We start from the raw sequence: 20,885 nt of genomic DNA on the forward strand, positions 1-20,885 counted from the left end.
GGCGGATCTAGGATTTTTCGTACCTTAGTCAAAAAGTTTCAGTCAAGAAATTGGGGGGGGGGGGTGTTGCAGATGGAACGAGAAATGACTGTTTCGCCCAATGTCAGGGCTCATCAGCATGCCTAGGAAACGCATGATACTACTAAGATATCTTTGGATTCCGACATGGACAGGCATTTTCACATAAGAGCACATGCAGTTTGTTTTTAGGCGCCAGCACCCGCCTTCAAATCTTTGCACTGGGGTAGAAATCGGTGAATTTAGTAGCAATGATGCTTTACATATTCATCCTTGATTAAATTTACATAGGTGCAACCACAAATACGCTAGTTCGATTGAATATTTTGATGTTTCTTACATCTACTTCGGTCAAAGCAATCAAATTATCAAAAGATATGTTGGATTGAAGATCGGAATTCAGGTTCTTCTTTACAGCCAGCAGTACATATTGGAACTTTTCGCAGCAATGGCGCAAGAGTGTTATATTCGCAGTCATTCTCTATGATGCTAGCACTCTCGTTTCGCGACCAATTGCGCATTCCAAATTATTTTCAAATAACGATGGCGCAAGAGTGTTGTTTTTTCAGTCAATTTTCTTGCAAGCACTCTCTTTTCGCAGCCAATCGTCGAAGTTGGAACTTTTCGCAGCAATGGCGCAAGAGTGTTATATTCGCAGTCATTCTCTATGATGCCAGCACTCTCGTTTCGCGACCAATTGCGCATTCCAACTTCCATAATACAATCATACATGTACTGTGAAACCTTTAACCCATATATATTTTATTCAAATATGCAGCATAATAGATAATAATTAATAAATTTTCATTTGATGGACAATTAAATCGGTTGATCAAAAGCTTGATAGCTATATACAAAAGAGTTTTAACGTTCAACCTTTAATTAAGAGCTTTTGGTCGAAAAATATGAAATATACACTGTTATAGGATAATTAGGAAAATTTCAACCTGGTGTTTCCTTCTGCAAATTTGTCAATTACTTTTTCAACATCTGGAATTATCTCCTGATGAATTTGCATTAGGGCTAGACCATTCAACCGTTCCTCAACCATAGTACTACGCTGGTAGTTCTTCAGTGATCTCAGTGCCGAAATAGTTCTTTCACACTCACATGAAGTGATGGGCAGTGTTCCTAAAATACGAAGAACAACTTTAATATTTTCAAAACCATCAAAGCTAACAGCTTTTAAAGTTGTTGGAATATTGTCAGGAAGAAGTCCTTTGTAGGTCTCCCAATAAGACGTCCATAATGACAGTTCAGCATCTAGAGCTAAGGGAAAAGGTAGATCATCAATGTAAAAATCGGCAACAACTTTGAATCCATCACGCCAGTCTTTCCCCTTCTCTTTCAAAGACATCATTTTCGTTGGTATAACACTTAATCCTTTATAAACGTTAACACTATCCGTGTCGAATCTGTGTTGTAAAGCAGAATTAATATGGTCAACGAAAGGGATACTTATGATACGCTTATAATACTCCGAGATTGTCTTATACGGAGGATTGGACCTGCTTGTTTGTCTTCCTACTGTCCGTGGCTTGCTCTCTTTATTCCAACCTTTCGTGCTAAATCAACTGCCTCTGCATACCAGATTTCATGGAAAGTGTCAATGGAATTTCTAAAACTAATAAAATCATTTTTCATAGTGTTAATTAAGTGAATTCCATCCATAATATCAATACTCTTTCCCTGTAGCAATAAAGTAACAGAAGTCGATCCAGAATATTGTGGGAAATTACCAAAGTTACAATAAATTCAAACTTTCCTATAAGATCAAAAAAATTAGATGCATCAGCAACAAGGTTTGGTCTGTAATTCCCCTCTACATTGTCTCTCATCTCCTTTAATGTGTCATAAAGGGACGAAAAGTTCAATAAATGTATCCAAACCGGCGATTCTTTCAACCCATCTGGTCCGACAAACATCTACCAGCTTTGTCTTCCGACTTTCTCTCTCAGGATAATTACGGACATTTTCTTCAAAAGGCATGTTGCGTGTCTGGGAAATATTAATGAAATTTGAGACATCTTTAACATGTTTCATCATGGTATTGACCTCAACAACAGTCAAAGAATCACATACAGCTAAATTAAGTCGATGGCTATAACAATGAGTGTAAAGAGCTTTCTCATTAATGCGCAAAATATTAGCTGACAAACCATTTATGTGCCCTGAGACAGCACCTGCACCATCATAGCCTTGTCCTCGACAATCATCAATGGATAAAGTCATGTCATTAAGTGCTTCTAGGATCAGCTTGGCAAGTTGTTCACCACTTAATCCCCATCTACATTCAAGGAAAGCAATGAATTCTTCTCGAAATTCATGTTAATATCTACAAAACGTAAAACAAGAGACATTTGCTCCTTATGAGAAGAATCTGCAGCCTCATCTGCTATGATGGAATAGAATTTACTGGCCTTAATATCTTGAATAATCTGCTCACTTATTACCTGTCCAACACACTTGATAATTTTATTTTGGCTAGTTTTTGAGATATAAGTTTTATTTTTACCACAGTTCTTCAAATGATCCTCTAAAACTCTGTCCCCTGCACGAACTCTAAAATTAAGAGACTCAATAAAATTACCAACTCTCTCTGTAGAGTAACTGCCAACGTCAGGATGGTATTTAGAGTCATCACGGTGACCACGTAATGGTAAACCAAGGCGGCCACAAAAAATTACTGAATCCACAATTGGGGCAAGTTTCTTTCTGTTATCCTCAATCTCTTTCTTGAGGTTGGTATCTAAAATGAGCTCAATAGGCTGCGCCTTCCCTGACATCTGGGAAAGTAAAGATGTTAGTATGGGAAATGTACATGCATGCAGGCCCATTTCTCCTCCTGTACCATGTCCAGCATGATTTTTCAGAGTGTATGATGTACCACTCCAACGACGAAGAGGCTCAGAAAATAAATTTTTAATTTTTAAAGCTTTACCAGGAAAACGATCCCCAAACAGAACACATGACAAGCAGAATGCACCATCCTTCAAAGGGGAATAACAAAGCCAGGGATATAAGTCTAGCCATTCATACCTGAAGCTTCTGCCATTGGTCTTTGGAAAGGAATACTTCTTATCAGGTTTAAAGACATTTCTGATGAGATTGCAGATTTCAGATGAGTTCATACCTCCCACCATGTCCCGGTACATTGCAACATCAAAATTGGTACCATGTGATTCAACCTTTGGTGCATTAGGTGTTATATCAGCTTTTGAGATATTTGGTTTTGTGTTGGTTGAAGTGCTGGGTTTATTGTTATTTAATTGCTCTTTTGGTTTTGAAGCAGATTTCTCTGTCACCTTAAAAAACTTAGAAATGTTAGATGGGGGATTAGAGACCTTTTTCTGAAAAATAAGAGTCGGTCTAGGTTTCTTGGCAGTGACTTGTGGACAAGCAGCTGTCGACTTTCTTTTCAACTGCTGTTGATGAAAGATAAGAGGAACAAAATGATTTGGCTGGATGGTTTTTCCAGCAGTTACAGTACCTTCATAACAAAACAAAATATGAAGATCATCCAAACCTTTCTTTGGAGTTAAGCGTGGTTGAATCATGCGATTAAATAGCAATTTACTTCTTTGTTGCCCACAATCAGGATAATAGGTGAAAGTATTCCTATTCAAAACTGAAGCAAGACCCATTATACAGAGAAAGGATGACCATTTCTTCTCACTGCAATTAAGTATAGCTTCCTGTCTAACCAAGTCATCTTTCATACAACCAGTATCTAAACATTCCTTAGAAACAGACAATGGTAAAAGGTTATTGATACTTTGGCTGAAGTATTGAGCATGTTCTTCCACAGCAGAAGAAAAACAAGGGTGCTGAGAATAAAAATCAGCATTAAGGTAGAGCTCTATGGAGGTCAAAATTCTCAATAGCTCCATTAGGCTATTGTTACCCACTTCTACCAAGGACACAGAGCTATACAAGCAGTTCCCAGTAGTGTCAGATCTAAAACATGAATGAAACTTGGTTTTATTACACCTACCTACTAATATACACTTACTCAGTCACTTAGGCAAAGATGAATAAATATTAACCTAGTAATTGATAAACTTGATAGCAAAAACATCATATTCCACTTTCATGAACCATTAAGTGTAAATAATTGGCAATATAATAATAGACTGAATTATTATATAATAAACTAGTGTTCATCTTTTAAAATGTAATCAGGAAATATGGCTACTTGTATGCTTTACTGCTATATGTTTTGAATAATTATTTTTGAATTTTAAACAAAGTTCAGTGCTCAAAGCTTTGCCTTAATACATCGGGTTGTACATTTCAAAGAAGGTATTGTATTATATACACGAAGTTCACATAAGACATTATTACACTCCTCGATTCCTCTTGATTCGTATGCATAGACCGCAGTTATATGCAAATTTATTAAGCGAAATCCTATGTAAATTTCAACGTGCAACGTGTAAATTTCAACTTTATAGCTTGTGCAGCTTAACAGTTCTAACACAAATTACACAATCACCAATGAACAAATACACAAAATCTTTGTAAAATATTGTTATGTTTACCTTAAGGCCGTACAAAATTTCTTTGTTGCCTTCCGAACAGACGTCGGGATGTACGATTCCGCAGCAAAATTTCTCGTGAGGCAAAAGCTGGTGTTGTTCAGTTCGTTTAGTAGTTGCTCAGTTGAACGCTTTGCTGCGGCGTCTATTCGCTTCTTCAGATCGGCCTCGATAGTTTTAAGATATTGCCGATCGTCTTTCTCCAAAGCACATCTCACGGCGTTGTAAAGATCTGACATGATTAATAAATAGTTTTGATAATAATTTTTTTCTTTCGAGTTAAAGAATCTTTCGAGTTTTCGTTGCTGTCAAAGCTACGATGACGTCGATCAGAAAGATCAATTGCAAGGAACCTTGCTGTGCACGCTCTCAGGTCAAGGTCAGATCACACTGATCGATCAGAAAAATACAACCAATGAGAATTCAGATAGATTTTGAATTAGCCAATTGAGTAGCCCGATTCGAGCCCCTGATCGCTTCACCGATCAGAACTCCCCACAGATCGCGCAAAAAGAGAGACAGCCAATCAGATGACTGGGATTTGATGACGAAGCGAGCAAAATTCATGCATAAGACCGCTTTTCTGCGCGCTCGTGCTCGAAGGCCTGGTCGCTGAACTCTTTTAACAACTGGATTGCCAAACATCACCTGGTGACATCACCCCAATACACTGCACGTGTTTTGCAACTGGACTGCTATTTCATTCAAGCACTTTTCTTGGCATTTTTACCTTAGTCGCGTGATCGCTCTGATCACCCCTAGATCCGCCCCTGCTCAGGTAGTATAAGGAAGCTTTTATATTACTGCTATTTCAATGCTAAAAGCTTAAATAATGTTAACATTTAGCTTTCACATCGTCTTATATACAAGGTGATTTTACTCTTTCTGACAGAGGCTTCCTTTTGACCTGTAACTATACAAACCTTCCTGTATCTTTCCTTTATCATGTTAGCCAGATTGGTTGATCGCTTTGATTGCTCAGCATTTTTAGATGCTGCTTTCTGCCTCTTCGTTGCAGCTGGTTCTTGCTGAAGAAAAACAGGATCAGAAATAAATGTGGGGAATATAAACTATGCACATAACTTGCTCATTACTATTATTTTTGTATATGTGCTCAAAAAACACCTTGTTAGAGAAAATTTGGAATGGAAAAATTATCTCTGTAACTTTAAGACTTTTACCTGTCTTTCTGTGTCACTGTCGCTATCATTTATAACACGGAAACCTTTGCCTGTTTTAACCGGAGAATCATCTTCTCTCATGTATTTGAGTAACCAGTCTTTGTCATCTATTGTTTATTTAAAATATAACAAATATGAACAAAGATTATGGCAGGGATGGACTTGGTGCTGATTTCTGAATATGTCGTATCTAAAAGTGGGAAGTAATATATGCTGTTATATAGACAAATATTAAATTACTTGAGACTTCACACACTCTGCTCTGAATTATTTGGGATCATTTAGATGATTAGGACTTCAATCACCATGATATGAATTATACTTCAAACATGATTATATTTCAAAACAGCCTGATCTGAATCATTTGGGATCATTTATATGATTAGGACTTGAATATATTAACTATAAAACCCATCTTACCCTAAATAAATTATATTTATTTCAAGACATAAAACGCCAAAGGCGAACAATAATGACTCAAGGAATATATAAACTTAATTTCAAACCTGATATCTTTACAATCTCGGCAGGGAATTTTCTTTTGGTTGCTTTCTTGGATTTTGTATCTTTCCAAAGAACCAACATTTTTGTCCCGTTCTCGATTTCATTTTGTTTATGTTCCTGAGTAAAAACAATATCGGAATATGGAATGACATCCCAAGCATTCTCTTCGAAGAAATTAACCAAAGCGTAAGCCATTAAGTCGTTTAATTGCCGAGGTCTTTAAAACACTGTTGTCGGTAAATTCGAAATGGCCGCCAAGAGAGTTGGCATGTCATACTCAGGTCACATGTGGGCAAATTAAAATGCGAGCATGCCCATATTAGGGAATAATCGGATATTCACGTCTCGTCTCGACGCAATAGTTTCCCAAAATATCCCAAAATATCCCAACTAATCCCAACATATTTCTTTTGTGATTTTCCTCCGATCTGCCGTTTTCCTTGAACTAATTACTGAAACTGTTAAAAGATAAAAGATTCTGAGAGTCTTGAAGATGGTCAAAGGTTAAACACGCTTATGTGTTGAGTACAAAGGTATGTAAATGTTAATGTATGCTAAATATTGGTAATCGAAATCTATATATATATATATATATATATATATATATATATATATATATATATATATATATATATATATATATATATATATATATATATATGTATCGCAAATCACTTTTTCTTGACTACAGATTATGCAAATAAAAAAGTGCAGCTATAGTTTCTCTAGAATAACTATAGTTTTATTAGTAACCATTTGTTGTAAACTATAGGTCTTTAAAAAAACTATAGTTCAAATTTAGTTTCAATTATAACTATAGTTTCCAGCGGCTACTATTTGTTGAAAACTATAGTTTTTAAAACAACTATAGTTAAAGTATAGTTTGGAACAAAACTATAGTTTCGAAAAACTGTAGTTTCTGTATTTGGAAACTATAGTGTCACGAATAACTATAGTGTTTTTGTCTGAAACTATAGTTGTTCAGAAGAACTAAAGTTTTAAGGCAAAAAACTATAGTTATTTTGTCGAAACTATAGTTAGTTTTTGTAAGGGGATCAAGATCATTAGATCTGGTCGCACAAGAAAGACAGTATAGAATTTAGTGCTTTAGATTTTAACATATATTTCGAACAGTTGCGTTAAAATTAGAATTCAATCAAGTTAACATTTTTGGGACGGTGAACACTGAACGAGGCACAACTTTTATATTCTAATACTTTTTATATTATAATAGGGGGGGGGGTGTTGGATTTTATGCGGAAATAGAATGATTATTATAATGCATGCAAACGTCATGGGTATAAATTAATACTGCATGGGGATCAATAGTAAGTAAGAAAATTGGATAATTAAGGACAGATTGGAAGTGAGGGTTAAACACACAAATTCCCAACACAGCCTCCTACTGCCATGAATGACCGGTCTTGTTAAAAACAAATATTATAGGTAAATAAAAATATCTACAATCCCTCGCGAACATCGTCGTCTTATATATTATAATTTCTTATCTTCGCTTTTACCTGGGAGAGTGTCCATTTCCCAGCTGCCTTGACAGACAGCGCAGCCTTGGAACACTCTGGCTTGAGATGCACGTGACTAGGCTGACCTTTGACCGTGAAACTGTCCGTAGTTGAGAAACTTTCCCGAAGCTGAGACTTGCTGACTTCGTCCCCGCGATGGGTTAATCCAGAACTGTCCTCGTCTAGTAGTTTCCAGACATCTTGTAACGACGCGCGGTCGTCTGATGAGAACGAAGGTTGCCATCGCGAGACGATTTCGTCACGAACAGTAGACGATTCCGGTAGGCCTGCTTTTTCTGCGAGTTCCGTGTTTGAAGAGTGTTTTTGAAGTTTTTGGGCCGACGCGGAATTTTTTTTGCGAGGAGATAGCGAATGCTGATCATTATTCCTCGCTAGTGTTCTCTGTGCATACTGCATGCAGTTCTTTGCTTGTTAGTTCATATTGCAACTGTTCCAAACCCCGTAGTTGGGATCGGGATGTTTGCGCCACATTCTGCGGATCTTTGGACGATTGACGTGCCTCAATTGAAGGCGATTTTTTCCCTCCTAATATATAACGATAGAATAACATTCTAAAATCAAAACGGTGGCAGCGGTACACTAATCGATTTTACCACGAGATTACTTATTTCAGCATCTCTCATTATACCAAAGCCGCCACGCTGCGGAGAAACAAGAAATTTTCGTGTTCTCAATAATTGTAGTTTTTCTCAACTTCTATTATATAGGTTTAAACTTTTGTTCTTAACAATTTATCAAAAATGGTTTAAAGACGCTCTGCAAAACAATTTTATTTCATATTTCAATCAAAGGACGCATTAAACGAATGTTTAGTCCACCCGTTTTCGGTACATTTTCAAGTACAAGTTTAACTTATATCTTATCAATTAACTTGCATGTTTTCTTTCAACAGTTCCAATTGAAGTTTTTCGCCATATGCTTATAACCGACCGGCGTTTGCCCAGACTTATTCCGCGGTGTTCTGGAGCCCGGTCACGTGTCACTACCCTACATGCGGTAGTGACGTAATCATCGCGGGATCTCTTTGCACATGCAGTTAGTCTTTTGCGAACAACAGAAGCTACGCATCATGATTATAGGAAAAATGTATTCAATTCATTCTTACAGTAATTTATTTCGACTAACGTATATATATTAATGCCATCTTAATAGATATTCCAAAATATCCCTTCAAATACCTTTATATTTCAACAATTCAGCTCTCAGCTTATTTCCCATTTTAATCAACTGTTTGCGTTCTTTTGTTACTCCATTTTTCCGTTGAGCAGCTTGACGTAGTTTGGTGTGTAATCCTTTAGATGACGATACTACTCCCTTCATACCAGGGACTTCTGAAAAAAAAGGAAAACGTTTAAAATTTAAATCCTGACAAAATCATTCAGAATTTTATGAAGTGAATTTAGGGTTTGTTATGTGTTGATGAGAAATGTTGATGAAAGGTTTTCCAGCCGCAATCAATTTACTGTTTTGGAAAAGGTCGTAACTTACAAATTGTGAACGGGTTTGAATGAAATATAACTCCATAGACAGGCGTCATAGTTATATCACGCTATTTTAGGTGGATCAGAACAGCAAGAGATATGCATTCTATATATGGTTAACAACTGACAGTGGTTGGGTTACATCACAATCTATACGTTTCAATTAATTCAGTAGATTTAGAATGTTCTACGGCAGTCGTGATTGTTAAGATTCTAAACACAAATAAAGATAGTATTTCAAAAGCGTCAGACAGTACACTCACCTTTCTCTCGAAGGTCTTGTATAAACTGACTTTCTGGATTGTACGTATTCACACTCTAAAAAAAGGTGTGTTCAAATAACACACCTTTTTTGTCCAGAATATAACACAGGTTAAGGTGTGTTTTCTTACACACGCAGGTGTGTCCCAAAACACACCTTAAGGTGTGTTTCTTGCTTGTCCAGAATTTGACACACTATAAGGTGTGTTTTGCAAAAGGTGTGCTTTAGTACACACTAAGGTGTGTTTTGAAACACACTGTTGTGTGTTTTCCTACACAACTTTGGTGTGTTTTCCTACACAACTTTGGTGTGTTCCAAGACACATACTGCTAGGTGGTGCAAGGTGTGTTTTGGAACACACTAAGGTGTGCTACCCAACACACAAGATCAAATTGCCTAGGGCAATTATCTAAATAGAATGAATAGTCAGAACAGTTTGTCCATAAACAGTGAAATATGTATTAAAAATAGAAAACATTATCATACAAGAAAACACTTACATATATTCACAACAAATATTTAAAAGTCATATGGAAAATTTGCCTTAATAATAATTTGCCTTAAATATATGGCATGCATATAATATAAGCATGAATGTCCAGGCATGTATAAATTGTTCTAATCAGAATTGTCCTTAATTCCTTGGTGCACCTTTGCCATAAATGAGGAAAATTTTGTTCCTCTGTAGTTGCCATCATTTGTTGGCAAAAGAATGTCTTGTAGGAAAAGCAAGCATCCTTCCATACTTTCAGGGTAGGAGACGTGATATGCATAGTAACAACAAAGCAGGTCGATCAAACCTTGGAGTATACCTTCACTCTCAATAAATGACTGGTCTTCACCTGCCACAAAAACTTGGTTGACCTCCTCAGGAGACCCAATCACAACCAAGCGAAACTCGACATTCTTGTCTTTGAACAAGGTTTCTGGTCTCATGGTGGATGCAGGCTGTAAAACAAAATTAAAACAGTTAATTACAATTCCAGCATTGAGGTAAACCTAAAGATTAAGATCATTGATTTGCCACTCAGCTATCTACTAGAGTGTGCAAGGTGCAATTGACAAATACATACATCTTTTTTAGAACACTTGTTGTTGTTCCTTTGTTCCTTTTTGTCTTTCTCTCAATTTGCTCCACAGCCTCCACAACCTGTTCACTTCTCATTTCACATTCCTTATCCTTAATTTGTATGACAGCTTTCAATGCAGTCTCCAACTTCTTTTCAGCCTCTTTTTCCCAATTTTTCTGCCCAATGATTCTGCTAACTTCTTTTCTTACCTAATTAAGATAATCAAAGACATTTTGCAGGTGTTTGAAACAAGTTGCCATTGCTTCAATAGGGTTACCCATTGTTTTAATATTATACCCTAAAAACTACATGTGTATATATGACTGCACAAGACATCATGTGAAGATACTTACAACATTTGGATGACCAAGATATGGACATTCCTCCAAGACCTCTGTAGAAGATGTAGCTTGATTTTCGATAAGTTTCCTCCGCTCATTAAATGTGTCGACAAAGAGTTTTGCAAATGTTTAGGAGCCATTGCACCAGGTTTTGCTTTTTTCAAAAGCTCCATATTTCTTTTTTGAGCTTGCTCATCATCCTCTGCAGTCAGTTTTATTTTCTTTGAGGCACTTTCATTTGCATAACCATGGGGTTGTCCATGCATCGCTTTGTTAACTGTCCGCCGCCGAAGGTTTCTGAAGAATTGCGACAATTGTTTCTGGATTGATACCTATATATGTAGACAAAATATGATATTTGGGATTAGGATCATTGCCATGACAAGTATATTTTAAGTACATATACAGAATATTCCCTCTTGTGACACTTACCCAATAGCTTGCTTGATTGGAATCTCTCAACTCAGGGAATTTCTCGCACACTAAAATGGCAATCCTCTTGTAGTCACCTTGCTTTGGGTGGCTGGACAAACCATAATAAAAGGTCCCTACATCTGCAATCAGCTGTGTTCGCTCAGGGGCAACAGAGCCATTTTTTATTGCCATCTGCACTCGCACAGAGAAACTCTCAGGAAATGGGAGAGTGTTTGGTAGGGCTGTGGCATCTGAACTATTAGTAATAGGTTTGGGACTCTTGAGTGGTTTCTTCATTTGAACACCTGCTTTCACACTTTCAACACTGCTTTCACATGCCATGGTTGGCAAAGGTGGTTTCACTGGCAAAGGTGGTTCCACTGGCAAAGGTGGTTCAGTTGGCATTGGTGGTTCTAGCTCTGATGTGTGTGGTTCATCATCATGTGGCATCACAATTTGCTGAGGCATTTTTTCCTATTATTGACAAATAGTAAATACTTTCATGTAAAATATTGAGAAGTAGTCATTATTAGTGATGGGAATACAATTGATTATTTCAATTGCCCAATGTGACAGTGCCTTCTCTCGGCTTATAATTTTCAATTAGTACTGTTATATAAAAGCCTGTTAGGCAAACTAAAGGAATTAACGACAAATTAATATTCTTGTTAAATCAAAGTTTATATTTATATCCTGTTTAAACAAAGTAAACTTACGTTTTCTGTTGTCGCAGATAAAGTAAAGGCCAATTTTTGTTTTAGTTGAATTCGATGGCCAGATTTAGGTAAGACCGCTTTGAATTCGTCGATGTCTTGCATCAAAAAGTTCAATGTACCCCCATCAATAGCATTTTCTGAAACATTATAATCATAAACTGTTAGTAGATCGTATTCATTAAACTGTATAATAAAAAAGAAAGCTTAACGCACACATAAAAACTTAAACGCTTTAGCATTTTGGCAATGGTTCAACCACATGAGGCATACCTTTCAGTTGATCGCAAATTTCTCTTGAGATGCCTTTTGATAACAAGTGAGCAATAAGGTCTTCAGTGAACATTGCTACTAAACACACAGCCATACTTGTGATGAAATTATATTTAAAAAACAGAGTAAATGTTGTGAGTAATCTTCTTGGAACGTCGAACGGGCAAGATATCAGTCAAATTTTTACAAGCAGGTCTAAATTTCCCGCATCACACCATAGGGAATTCCTATTGGCAGACTTACGGTCACGTGTTACTTTAAATACATATATGGTATTCCCAGTGGTGACATTACCGTGAGAGAATAGAATGGCTCCCAGGCCTTTTGCAAATGCTCCAATTTTTCGGCTAATATCGATTGAAAACATACTGGGAAATAAACTAAGTATTAAAAGTCAGTAAGGCACAAGGCGAAATAATGTGTTTTTAGTATATACAAATGGCCGATCAACTGAATTTCGCTGCGATTACTGTAATTTTGTATGTTGCAGCGGACAAAGTAAGCTTTTTTTTATCACTTGGTTAAATACACTCAAACGAGCCGAATTTCAAGATATTTTGTAACAGCTGTCCACGGTCGTTTACAAAGATAAACAGTCTCCAAAAACATTATTACAGACAGCATAAGGCTTTAACAGTGGAAGAAGACTTAAATGATGGGGAAAATGAGAACCATTTTCAGGAGATGTTTGACGAGGGAGAAGCACGAAGTCTAATGCAACGCCATGCTGCCAAATTCCTTTTATGTTCCAAAACAAGAGGTATGCTCACCCAGAGTGCCGTGGACTTGGTCAAAGATTCAGCGAAAAATCTACTAACTGAGTATTTGGACATAGTCAAAAAATCGCTTGTCGAAAAGATAAACAGTAATCCTGGTCAAGAATTGCAATTTGACCAAGATGTGGAAAAGTTATTTTCAGCAGAGAGTGTCTTCGACGGAGTTGATTCAGAATACCAACAAAGATCATATTTTAAGCGTCATTTCAATTTGGTGGTAATTACCAACCTACCAAACCTGAACCAGCTGCCAGCTTTGTCAGCTTGCTTTATATTTTTTTAACTGATTTGCAGGAACCAATAGAAGTTGAGATGGGAAAACAGTGGAGAAGTGATTTTCGACAAGGGAGAAAAATACTTAAACGTGTCACAGTTTTTGGTTATCAAGTTCCATTATTAAAGACTTTGGAGGTAAATATATTTTATATGAAAGACTAGCAAATAATTGATGTCACTATTCTGGTGCTAAATGCCATTACTTTGGCTTTTCAAGATTCAAATCACTGGATGCATCCATTTGTTGCAAATATTTTTTTCAAACATTTTTTTGATCATATATTTTAGGCACTTCTTCAAAACCCAGATGTTTTAAAGGAAGTTGAAAATCCACATTTTTCATGTGATGGTGTTCTTCGAGATGTAATGGATGGGGATTTTTTCAAGAGTCATCCAGTATTCTCCCTCCACAGTGATGCCCTGCAGCTGTTGGGCTATTATGATGATCTAGAAATAGCCAATCCTTTAGGTTCAAAAGCAAAGATTCATAAAATTGGTGTGTGTCTTTATATTATGTCTATGAATCTATGAACAGCTTATTTCATAAGCATGTTAGCTGCCCAATCACATATAAAATTTGTTTTTAGGTGTCTTTTACTTTGTGCTGGGCAATATAAGGCCAATGTTTAGATCAAGCATCCGCAGTATACAACTTATAGCTATTGCTAAAACAAAAGACATCAAGTCATTTGGGATCGATAATCTTTTGATGCCATTCATTGAGGATGTCAATTGTTTGGCGAAGGTATTTTTACTTTATGCATTACAGTATTGTATGTATATAAGAAAAAAAAAAGACAAAATTCCTCTAGTATGCAAATTTGTCCAACATTATAGCTTCCTATATTTTAGGCTAATGGTCACTGTTTTACCATAAATGGTGTTGCCCGTGTGTGTTTCGAGGTGATCTGTTATTGTGGACTGGAGATACACTTGGTAGCAACTATGTCAGTGGTTTCAAGGAAGGTGTTGGAGGAGCATTGCGAATTTGTAGGCATTGTATGGGAACAAGACTGGAGACCAACAATAAGGTAAATATGCTATAATTTGAAGAAATAGCTTTTTTCCCTACTGTAATTTGGGAGATATTTTGCTGAGCAATAAGGGCATTTTTACAATTTACACAATGTGCATTTGGATTACCTTTCTGTTTTAGTTTTTATCTGAAGACTTTTCAGAAAGAGATTTGGATAATCACAGACAAATATGTGCATGTATTGAAGATGAAGATAATGCATTAAACATCCGTGAACAACTTTCCACAACCTATGGGGTAAACAGATTAAGTGTGTTGGATAAGGTGCAACATTTTGATGTTTGCATTTGCATTCCTGAAGATATAATGCATATATTTTGGATGGCTTGGTACCCTATGAAACAAAGTTGATGCTGAAGTATCTGATTGATGAAAGCAGATGTATCACACTCAAAGAGTTAAATCGGAGGATGAAAACTTTGATTATGGATACATGAACAAAAAGAATAAGCCAACTGCAACTACAGGGAAACAATCAATGGTGTCACTGAAGCTAAGCTTAAACAATCAGGTACATATACTTTTAAAACCCTTTCTTTCACTGCAGTCATTGGGAAAGTATTAACTAATTTATATGTCTTGCTTTATGCAGCCTAATTGTCTTGAACTACCAAATGTAGACTATGTAATGCTATTTTAACCTGAGTCTTTTTGTTGCAGCATCTCAAATGTGGTGTTTATTCAGGTTCTTGCCAATCATGATTGGTGATAAAGTGGATGAGCAACTGGAAAACTGGCATTGTTTGCTGAAACTTTGGAATATTGTTCAAATTTGTACTTCTCCAGGAATAACAAAGGCTGATGCTGCCTATTTGAAAGTTATGATTAATGATCATCACAAAATGTTCAAAAATCTCTACCCTAATGCATCCATAATTCCAAAAATGCATTATCTTATACATATACCTGATGAAATTGTTAGGTAAAAAATTATTGATGTAAAAGTTACTTCCAAATTATTTTTGAGTTAGAGAACATCATCCTATTAAATTATTGATGATTATAATTAAATGTTTGCGTTGTAGGTTTGGGCCACCTAGAAATATCTGGACCATGAGATTTGAGGCTAAACACAGTTTCCTGAAAAGTTCAATTACCAAGAACTTTAAAAATGTCCCCAAATCACTTGCATTTTCCCATCAAAGGTATATATTTTTTAAAATCATTGTGCACAATTAGATTGACTTGTATTCCACCCCTCTAAAGTAGCTGTGTTTTATCACTCTAGGCTTAATTTTGAATAAATGTGTAGATTTGTGTATTTCAATTATACATTTTTTACAGAATTGTGTATTTATCATACTAATCATGGTGTAATTGTTTTTTATTTAGGAACATGTGCTGGAACCTTCTGAGTTCTCCCAAGCAGCCCTTGACTAATTACCTGTATAGTGGTGATGTTGTTGGATTAGGTAAATAATGCATATATAGTTATAAAAATTTGTAATTTTACATATGTATAAATATGCATATACAGCTATTATTCCAATTTAAATCTATTTTTTCATGTGTTTCCTAATGTCTGTTTAAGGCGATCACAATGTTGATTTGCACAGCCATCCATATTTTGGCATGATAGCTCAAGCTGCTAGTGTTGATCAACTGGCACAGCCATGTAAAGGAAGCAGGTAATATTTATCAGTTTAATATTGCCAAGTTGTTTTTTAATGTAATTATGAATAAAAAATTATATCATTTATATGACATAATAAAGGACTAACTACTACAATATTCAATCTAGCTACTATTTATCAACTGAACTATCTCTTAATATCACTGTGATTTATCAGGCAAAAACTGAATTTGGGATGAGATGAATCATACTATCTTATGTTTATCAAATGAACTATTGCATTGTAATCTAATTTTTTAGCATGTTAGGCATGTGGAGATTCATGGCATAATTTACAAGCCAGGATGTGCTCTGCGACTGCAGGAAATGGATGAGATTGGTGAGAGAGATTATCCGGTTTATGGTGAGTGGAAGAAATCGTTGTTTGGGAAGATAGAAAATTTTTTGTTGTTCGAGTTTTGGAGACATCTGCTTTCCACAGACATTTTATGTACTACCAAGTTCATAAAACTAATGAAAGGCTTGTTGTACGTAGTAATTCAAAACTTACCCTGGCATGGGGTTTTGCATATTATTAAATCTAATGGAAAATTTTATATAGTTGAAAAAGATAGTTCAAATGTAGAAGACTTTGTGATTAATTGTGAATAAATATTGCCACTGTATGGTAACCAAAAAGGTAAAGCTGTTTCACTCAAGAAGGTGTGTTTCCTAATGGTGGTGCTATAGATAGCCAGATAGGTATGTCTTTGTCAAGGTGTGACATGAAAGTGAGCATTCTACATAATGTGTTCTGGAAAAAGTTGTGTTTTTCACGAACGTTTGTTGAACACACTTTTTCTCCAGAAAATGGTGTGTTAACTTGTATGGTGTGTCATTGTCAAGTTGTGTCAATGCAAGGTGTGCTCTCTGCATGGTGTGTTCTGAAAAAGGTGTGTTTGTTGAACACACCTTTTTCTCTAGAAAATGGTGTGCTCACTTCTATGGTGTGTCTCTGTCAAGGTGTGTCAAAGCAAGGTGTGCTCTCTGCATGGTGTGTTCTAAAGGTGTGTTTGCTGAACACACCTTTTCTTCCAGAAAAAGGTGTGTTAACATAAGGTGTGTCAGTTGACACGGGCGGGTGTGTTTCTGTACACACCAAGATGTGTTCTGTGACCCAGTAAGGTGTGTTTATCAACCCACCTATGACTCTTTTTTCAAAAAAGTGTGTTTCACAACACACCTTTATGTGTTTGAAAACACACCTTGGTGTGTTTGAAAACACATCTTTTTTTAGAGTGCAAAGGTTTTCCGTGACTGGCAAGATCCAATTTTAATGCTGACAACTGCAGAAAATCATCTCCTGCCTGTCACACAATTCTTGACTAGATGTTGCTAATATTTCTACCTCGGGTAGTTTATCTGCGACAAACATTAACCCATACTTTCATAAACGATCTCTGCAGAAACTCAAATTTCTGTCTATAAACACCGAATACAAAAATTTCGGACATTACGCTCTCAAAACAGATAAATATCAAACGATTATCAGTAATTCTTCCGTATCCACACTCTCGCCTGTAGGCTGTGTTACACTCACACTCATTGAGTGTGACATACAAATTTTGTCATCACCGATAAAGAGAAAGTTATTTCTTAATCGATACAAAGATTTAACGAAAAACACTGAAAATTAAGCTCTTATTCGAGTGGAAATACCGCCATGAAATGTTATGACTCCCACTCAACAAGTTCGAGTGCGCTTTTAAAATACAATAGTTCCTCGCTAACTCGAACTCCCTAAGGGAAAGGAAAATTGTTCGAGTTACCGGGGGTTCGAGTTTACCGGAGTTAGTGTAATATTACATTTATTATATATAATTAATACAATAAGTTATAAAATCCAATCGAATCATTCTTCAAGAGATATCATGCCTACCAATATGAATGGTGACCGAAACTGGACGAAATTTTAAAATAAAAAAGATCGAGTGTGTGTTAATAAAACTCAATGTGTTAACATATTCAATTTACGCTTTGGCTTTGGTTAGTATATTCAATTTACGCTTGCATTTAAAAACAATTTATATTCACAGAACGCCGAAAAAAGGAGAGTTAATAAGATCATAATTATTTGTCCGGGCTAGCATGCAAATTAGCAAACATATTTTAATGCAAGCGGATATTAGAAGCCAATTTGACAAAAATACTAGCTAATCACAATTTTTTCCATTTATGAATGCGTGATGGTAATCCAGATTTCAATTTTTTAAACGGTGTTTAAGAAAACCGGAGATTATTTTAATGTCTGTAATGTTTAACACAAGTGAAAACCCGTTGTTCGAGACTGAATGAAATTTACCTTGTGCGATAGTTTTTATACATGGGTGCCGTAAAAATGTGTCTCGTTCTTTTGTTGCTAAACAAAGTGGCTCAGATGGCAGATCATTAGATTAAGTTAAAGTGAGCAAATTATCAGTACAATTTATCTACGATGATATTTGCATACATTCAACAACCAAAACATCTAAAGTAGCAAGAAGCTCTTTATAGAATGATGTAGTCAATTTATTAGCACGGGACAGCTAAAATTGGTGCCTGCGTCCAATTTGATGCACAGCAATTTAAAGCACAGCGCATCCATTTTGACCGTGCCAATAGTTTGCAGCTAAAATTTACTGGTTCACTTACTGATCAAAACCAATCTCGTGATATATTCTTTCGGCATTGCGTTAGTTGATATGAAAATACTTTTTGTAAGCCAATCAACCACATAATATTCTTTTGAGAGAGCTGTCCTCGCAGCCAGTTCCCAACGACGTGAAATTCTATGACGCCACGCTTCTCTTCACGACGAGCTGCCTCGTCTCGTCCAATGTGTCACCCAGGGTAAAAACCGTGCTGTAAGTACATAGTTTAAACGAAATTGACTTTTTGTTTTGAAATTGACATCTCCGAGACCTTTGTGTAGACCGTAAATATACAGTTGGTATTCAGCCAATAATGAAAACTGCTTAAAGTTTGTCAAATATTTTCACTAAATTCTTGGCAAGCTTCCTTCAGTAAATTAACCTGCACACGCTGGTTTTACTTCTATTTTCAATTTACAACAATTTCATGAAACAACTCTCGTACAACAATCTAAACGATCTCAAAACGCTCTAAGACAGTCTGGATTTATATAATAATACAGCTCCACACATTTACTTATAGTCCCGGCCCGGTTGTATCAAGGCCATTTATAGCTTAAACGGCGGATAAGTCAAAATTAAATAATACTCTTACATCTCTCTTGAATGGGTCAACTATCCCGTCCAAAAGGAAAATCGGAATTGAAAAGGCAAGTAAATCTTTGGAACTGTTGTAGAATATGATAAACTGACAAATTTGCAAATATAGTAAATTTAAATCCAGTGGCAATATGGCGTTTACGGCCATGATATCCTAGTTCCATAAATCTTATTAAAATGGAGCTTTCTTTCAACGTAGATGTAAAGGGGATTGAAGATTTATAAATGGCTATTCACAGCCAAACTTCGTTCTACATAAAACACGTGATGTTCAGCTGTTGTTTGCTTATACACTTGATCGTATTTCTTCGCTTCACTATCCCGTCCAACAGGAAAATCAGAATTTAAAAGGCAAGTAAATCTTTGAAATTGTTGTAGAATAATATAAACTGACAAATTCGCAAATATAGTAAATCTAAATCCAGTGGCAATATGGCGTTTTACTGCCATGATATCCTAGTTCGATAAATCTATTAAAATGGAGCTTTCTTTCAACCTAGGTGTAAACGGGATTGAAGATTTATAAATGGCTATTCAAGCCAAACTTCGTTCTACATAAAACACATGATTTCAGCTGTTGTTTGCTCTATACACTTCGAATATTCTCATAAATGTATGACAGTATGATCGTATTTCTTCGCTTTACTATCGCGTCGAAAAAGGAAAATGGGAATTTAAAAGCAAGTAAATCTTTGGAACTGTTGTAGAATATGATAAACTGACAAATTCGCAAATATAGTAAATTTAAACCCAGTGGCAATATGGCGTTTTACGGCCATGATATCCTAATCCGATAAATCATATTAAAATGGAGCTTTCTTTCAACCTAGGTGTAAAGAGATTGAAGATTTATAACTGGCTATTCACAGCCAAACTTCGTTCTACATAAAACACGTGATGTTCAGCTGTTGTTTGCTGTATACACTTCGAATATTCTCATCAAATGTTCTTCGCTTCACTATCCCGTCCAACAGGAAAATCAGAATTTAAAAGGCAAGTAAATCTTTGAAATTGTTGTTGAATATTATAAACAAATGACAAATTCGCACATATCCTAGTTCGATAAATCTCATTAAAATGGAGCTTTCTTACCAGGTATTATGTGTATATGAAAGAAACAACCTGTATTTTTTTCTGTATATTTTTGTGTTATAGATATCACAAAATACATACTGTACTATACAGTATAGACCCTCTGTGATTTATATACAATCATATTTTCAATTGTGTGAAAATGATGTTCTTGTAATCTCCATGTAGAGCAAAAGCCGCGCGAATCATTTGTTTTATGTTTATCAACTCGAACTGGAATACGCGACTGGAACAAGATGGCTTCCAGCAATGGGAAATAATTTATGTTAAAAATGTAGTGTAAATGTATTTGTGTTCGCTTAATATCATGAAAGGGTAAGTAATTTTTGAAATTGTATGCATAAATTTTTGTCTTAAGCCTTAATTCCACGGGCTAAATTTTCAAGCAAAATGCGAAATATTTCTCCTGCTTCTTTTGAATTGTGAGCAATGATGCATAATTAATTGATTCAAGCGGTCGAAATTCAAAAGAAACAGGCAAAATATTTCGCATTTCGCCGAGAACAGGCGCCCGTGAAGTTAGGCCC

The 20,885-nt window shown here is 35.9% G+C and overlaps 6 protein-coding genes across 6 annotated transcripts; 2 read left to right on the top strand and 4 right to left on the bottom strand.

Moving 5' to 3' along the window:
• Positions 1 to 949: 949 nt before the first annotated feature.
• Positions 950 to 1,378, bottom strand: LOC114544584 (52 kDa repressor of the inhibitor of the protein kinase-like). The gene has a single exon (XM_028563175.1). The coding sequence runs from the start codon at positions 1,376 to 1,378 to the stop codon at positions 950 to 952; it is 429 nt and encodes a 142-aa protein (XP_028418976.1).
• A 963-nt stretch (positions 1,379 to 2,341) lies between these two features.
• On the bottom strand, positions 2,342 to 4,852 carry LOC114544578. The gene is made up of 3 exons (XM_028563170.1): positions 4,560 to 4,852; positions 2,439 to 3,975; positions 2,342 to 2,353 (listed from the first exon to the last, which is right to left on the bottom strand). Exons 1-3 carry the CDS (start codon positions 4,793 to 4,795, stop codon positions 2,342 to 2,344), a joined length of 1,785 nt encoding a protein of 594 aa, XP_028418971.1. The 5' UTR covers positions 4,796 to 4,852.
• A 546-nt stretch (positions 4,853 to 5,398) lies between these two features.
• On the bottom strand, positions 5,399 to 10,467 carry LOC114544579. Its single transcript, XM_028563171.1, has 6 exons — positions 9,527 to 10,467; positions 8,961 to 9,113; positions 7,762 to 8,307; positions 6,244 to 6,358; positions 5,738 to 5,844; positions 5,399 to 5,584 (listed from the first exon to the last, which is right to left on the bottom strand). Exons 3-6 carry the CDS (start codon positions 8,176 to 8,178, stop codon positions 5,399 to 5,401), a joined length of 825 nt encoding a protein of 274 aa, XP_028418972.1. The 5' UTR covers positions 8,179 to 8,307; positions 8,961 to 9,113; positions 9,527 to 10,467.
• Positions 8,953 to 12,594, bottom strand: LOC114544580. The gene is made up of 8 exons (XM_028563172.1): positions 12,337 to 12,594; positions 12,067 to 12,203; positions 11,369 to 11,824; positions 10,963 to 11,268; positions 10,595 to 10,804; positions 10,177 to 10,473; positions 9,527 to 9,581; positions 8,953 to 9,113 (listed from the first exon to the last, which is right to left on the bottom strand). The coding sequence occupies exons 1-8, from the start codon at positions 12,428 to 12,430 to the stop codon at positions 8,953 to 8,955; spliced, it is 1,716 nt and encodes a 571-aa protein (XP_028418973.1). The 5' UTR covers positions 12,431 to 12,594.
• Positions 12,595 to 12,867: 273 nt separating this feature from the next.
• On the top strand, positions 12,868 to 14,712 carry LOC114544581. The gene is made up of 6 exons (XM_028563173.1): positions 12,868 to 13,329; positions 13,407 to 13,523; positions 13,677 to 13,884; positions 13,976 to 14,133; positions 14,241 to 14,419; positions 14,545 to 14,712. Exons 1-6 carry the CDS (start codon positions 13,021 to 13,023, stop codon positions 14,627 to 14,629), a joined length of 1,056 nt encoding a protein of 351 aa, XP_028418974.1. The 5' UTR covers positions 12,868 to 13,020; the 3' UTR covers positions 14,630 to 14,712.
• A 187-nt stretch (positions 14,713 to 14,899) lies between these two features.
• Positions 14,900 to 16,290, top strand: LOC114544583. The gene is made up of 5 exons (XM_028563174.1): positions 14,900 to 14,935; positions 15,085 to 15,346; positions 15,450 to 15,569; positions 15,757 to 15,836; positions 15,956 to 16,290. Exons 2-5 carry the CDS (start codon positions 15,093 to 15,095, stop codon positions 16,054 to 16,056), a joined length of 555 nt encoding a protein of 184 aa, XP_028418975.1. The 5' UTR covers positions 14,900 to 14,935; positions 15,085 to 15,092; the 3' UTR covers positions 16,057 to 16,290.
• Positions 16,291 to 20,885: the final 4,595 nt, after the last annotated feature.

This window comes from Dendronephthya gigantea, unplaced genomic scaffold, assembly GCF_004324835.1.
Source record: "Dendronephthya gigantea isolate DGI-Jeju-01 unplaced genomic scaffold, DenGig_1.0 000853F, whole genome shotgun sequence".
Lineage (NCBI taxonomy): Eukaryota > Metazoa > Cnidaria > Anthozoa > Malacalcyonacea > Nephtheidae > Dendronephthya > Dendronephthya gigantea.